The sequence below is a fragment of the Triticum aestivum genome, chromosome 3D (assembly GCF_018294505.1).
Source record: "Triticum aestivum cultivar Chinese Spring chromosome 3D, IWGSC CS RefSeq v2.1, whole genome shotgun sequence".
NCBI lineage: Eukaryota > Viridiplantae > Streptophyta > Magnoliopsida > Poales > Poaceae > Triticum > Triticum aestivum.
The window spans coordinates 575,677,231-575,680,316 of record NC_057802.1 but is presented as its reverse complement, the minus strand read 5'-3'; the positions used below and the strand labels follow the sequence as shown (position 1 = coordinate 575,680,316).

Sequence of the window (3,086 nt, the reverse complement as noted above, 5' to 3'; positions counted from 1 at the left end):
AAAAGGAACGACTCTTTGACGAGTCCCAAACAATGGAGTACTCGGCAAAGGGCGCCAACTATCACGGAGTCGTCAACCGCCAGCGCCCGTGCACGTGTCCCCTTGTTTCCGTGTCCTTAGGTCTCGGCATAGTAAGTGTAAGTCTAGTGTTTCATCTTTGCCGAGTTCACCTTTGTCAATCTCGCCAAAGGACTATCTCTACCGTTTACTTAATGTTCTCGAGGCATGTACTCGCTTTAAACAGTCTTTACCGAGCTTTCATGATTTGGCTCTCAGCGTAGGTGAAGGTAGTCGGCTTAGACGATTATTCTAGAAGTGATTTATGACCTGACACATAGCTCTCGAATATATGTATTTTATTTCTTTTGACTTCCCCAACTAGAAGCATATGAGCTACAAAGATAATGGCCGTTAGTGTGTCACCGCCTCTAGGGGAGTGATGTCCAGTGTCAGCTCCTCGGAATCCGATCCAAGGGCATTCATGGCGTCGGTGATGGACGGTCGGTTGCTCGGGTCCTGGTGCGCGCACAAGAGTCCGATGAGTAGTGCATGCTTCATCTGCTGAAGGCCATTAGTAGACTGGCCGTTCATCAGCCTTTCGTCTACGGCCTCCAGGATCACATTCCCGTTGTACTTACTCCATACCCATGTGGACAATGGAGGCATATCCTGATCTGTTGGGTTCCTTCCAGAGACCATCTCTAGTAGGACGATGCCGAAACTGTAGATGTCTGACTCCCTATTCCGTTTGCTCGTGTCAATGAACACAGGATCTATGTATCCAAAAGTGCCCTGTACAACATTTGTGGTCTGTGACCCGGTTTCGTGGTGAACGAATCTTGCCAATCCGAAGTCACCTAACTTGGCAACAAACGAAGAGCCAAGTAATATGTTACTCGATTTGATATCACCATGTACGATACACTGTTGATCTTGCTCGCAATCTACATGGAGGTATTGTAGTGCAGAACCTAGGTTGAGGATAATCTCGTGCCTGCGTTTACCAAAGCATGTTTACCATTACGTATGAACAAACATAAATTAAGTTGCAGCGATGTGAATGCTGAGGCAAAACTAAAATACATACCTCTTGGACCACGGTAACAAACTGTTGCCCCCGTGTAGGTGTCGATCAAGGCTACCTTCTTGCAAAAGCTCATACACAAGGAAGAGACGTGTGTACCTTTCGTCCCACCACCAGCAGATGAACTCAACCAGGTTCCTCTGGCCATCGTAGCACCAGCCTATCAACTTGACAAGATTCTTATGCCGTAGGCGACTAGCGATCATGAGTTCATCCTCGAACGCCTTCCTCCCCTCGCCCGATGGAACCAGCTTGAATCTCTTTATAGCCACCTGGCTACCTTTCAAAAGGCCCCGATAAACAAAGGCAGAACCTCCTTGACCAAGCTTGTTTTCTTCTGCGAATTTTTTGGTCGCACGTGCCAGCTTATGATACCCAATATGTTTACGGCCATTCGCGAGAGCTTTGTATGGCTTCTTTCTTGTGCACAGCTGCCATCGACGGACTCCAACAAAGGAGCACACGATTGCAATAACTCCAATAATTGGCCCAGTTACCACTGCTATTTGTTTCCACAAAATCTTCCGTGCAGGCGACGGATCCAAGGTAGAGTTGAATGACCAGGACATTATTTGGTGTAGCTCGACCGCCACGCCAGTAGCACCCGAGAAGCCGATGGACACAACATTGGGCAAGAGCTGACGCAGGTCAACACTTGTATTCACATGGTAGGTGACGTCGCCGATCTGGAGAACGGCGGCTAGTATTTTTGTGTCGTTTCCGTAGCTGATATGGCAAGTCATAGGCAGGCCGGCTGTTAAGTTCTTGCCATGCACTGTCACGTTGGTGTACGCCCGCGAGATGATGGAGTTAACGTCGATGCCCATGTGGCTGCCGCTGGTGTCGATGCCGGGGTTCAAGAAAGTGTCAAACTCAACCGCCACCGCTCGTTCATCGCCAGTCGCGACCGTGCTGACGTTTCGGTTAAAGAGTCCAAGGTTCTTGCCGTTGTCGAGGGGATCAGGAATGCTTGTCGGAGGATAATGCCCGAGGAAGAAAGCCAAGCCATCGCCACTGACAGGACCATTTACCTTGATTCGGAAAGTGAAGGAGGTGGTGAACCGGGTGAGCTCACCAGTGTCGACATCCCACAGCGGTACCGGCTGCGCGTGCAATGCTCGGCCCACGCTGTTTTGGATGTTTGGACTCCCGCCGCCTTTTGTCAGCTCGATCCTCCGAGACTGGGAGTCGTAGTATGCATCGCCCTCGAAACTGAAATCTTGGGCGTCATAGCCACCGGGCTGGGAGAAGTTGAAGCTGAAAGAATGCGAGGTAGCACGAGGCGGGTGCAGAGACCATATGGAATAGTAGTACAGAAGCATGAGTATGTGTATTCGGCGGGAAAAGCTCACAGCAGCAGCCATTTGCTGCGGTGTGTTTGCAAGATCGTCAGCAAACACCTCGACGCTATATAGTACTACAAGTTGTAATCTCGAAATCTCCTAGCCAGATTTGTGATCTCGAAATCTTCAATAAATATTTGGCAATGCAAACGAACAGCTAGCCAGAGCCAGCTGCCTGGGGACGATCCACGCACATCCAGTGTAGACGCCGGATTAACCTCTAGTAATGTCCGCTAAACAGAAAGGGTTAGAGCATAAACCAAATGACAATATATACCTCAACAACGCCTTTCTGCGGAATCTCCTAGGTGGGAAAACAAGGTAGTACTATACTATACTGTGTGCTATCTGACCAAGTCTATCTGACTGCGCAAGTCTGAAGCGTAACCTCTATGTTATTCTGACGTCAAGTGCACGCTAGCCATGTTTGTGGTGTTTGATTCTTTGTTTGGACTTTTGCTGCCTCTTTCTGCTATTCCGATGCAACCAGATCCACGTTCCAAGTATCCCTTTTGCGAACATATGTACATCCTCCTCCTCAACATTTAATTCTACCCAATGGAAGAACCGAACTCCCAACCAAATTAACAAAGATCTTCAACAAGACAACACTGCATACCCGAGAGCGAATATGTCCATAGATGGTTGCAGAGGTACAT

At 48.8% G+C, this 3,086-nt stretch overlaps 1 protein-coding gene across 1 annotated transcript; it reads right to left on the bottom strand.

The window, feature by feature from the left end:
* Positions 1-411: 411 nt before the first annotated feature.
* LOC123075566 (L-type lectin-domain containing receptor kinase IX.1-like) lies at positions 412-2,448 on the bottom strand. The gene is made up of 2 exons (XM_044498138.1): positions 1,088-2,448; positions 412-994 (listed from the first exon to the last, which is right to left on the bottom strand). The coding sequence occupies exons 1-2, from the start codon at positions 2,446-2,448 to the stop codon at positions 412-414; spliced, it is 1,944 nt and encodes a 647-aa protein (XP_044354073.1).
* Positions 2,449-3,086: the final 638 nt, after the last annotated feature.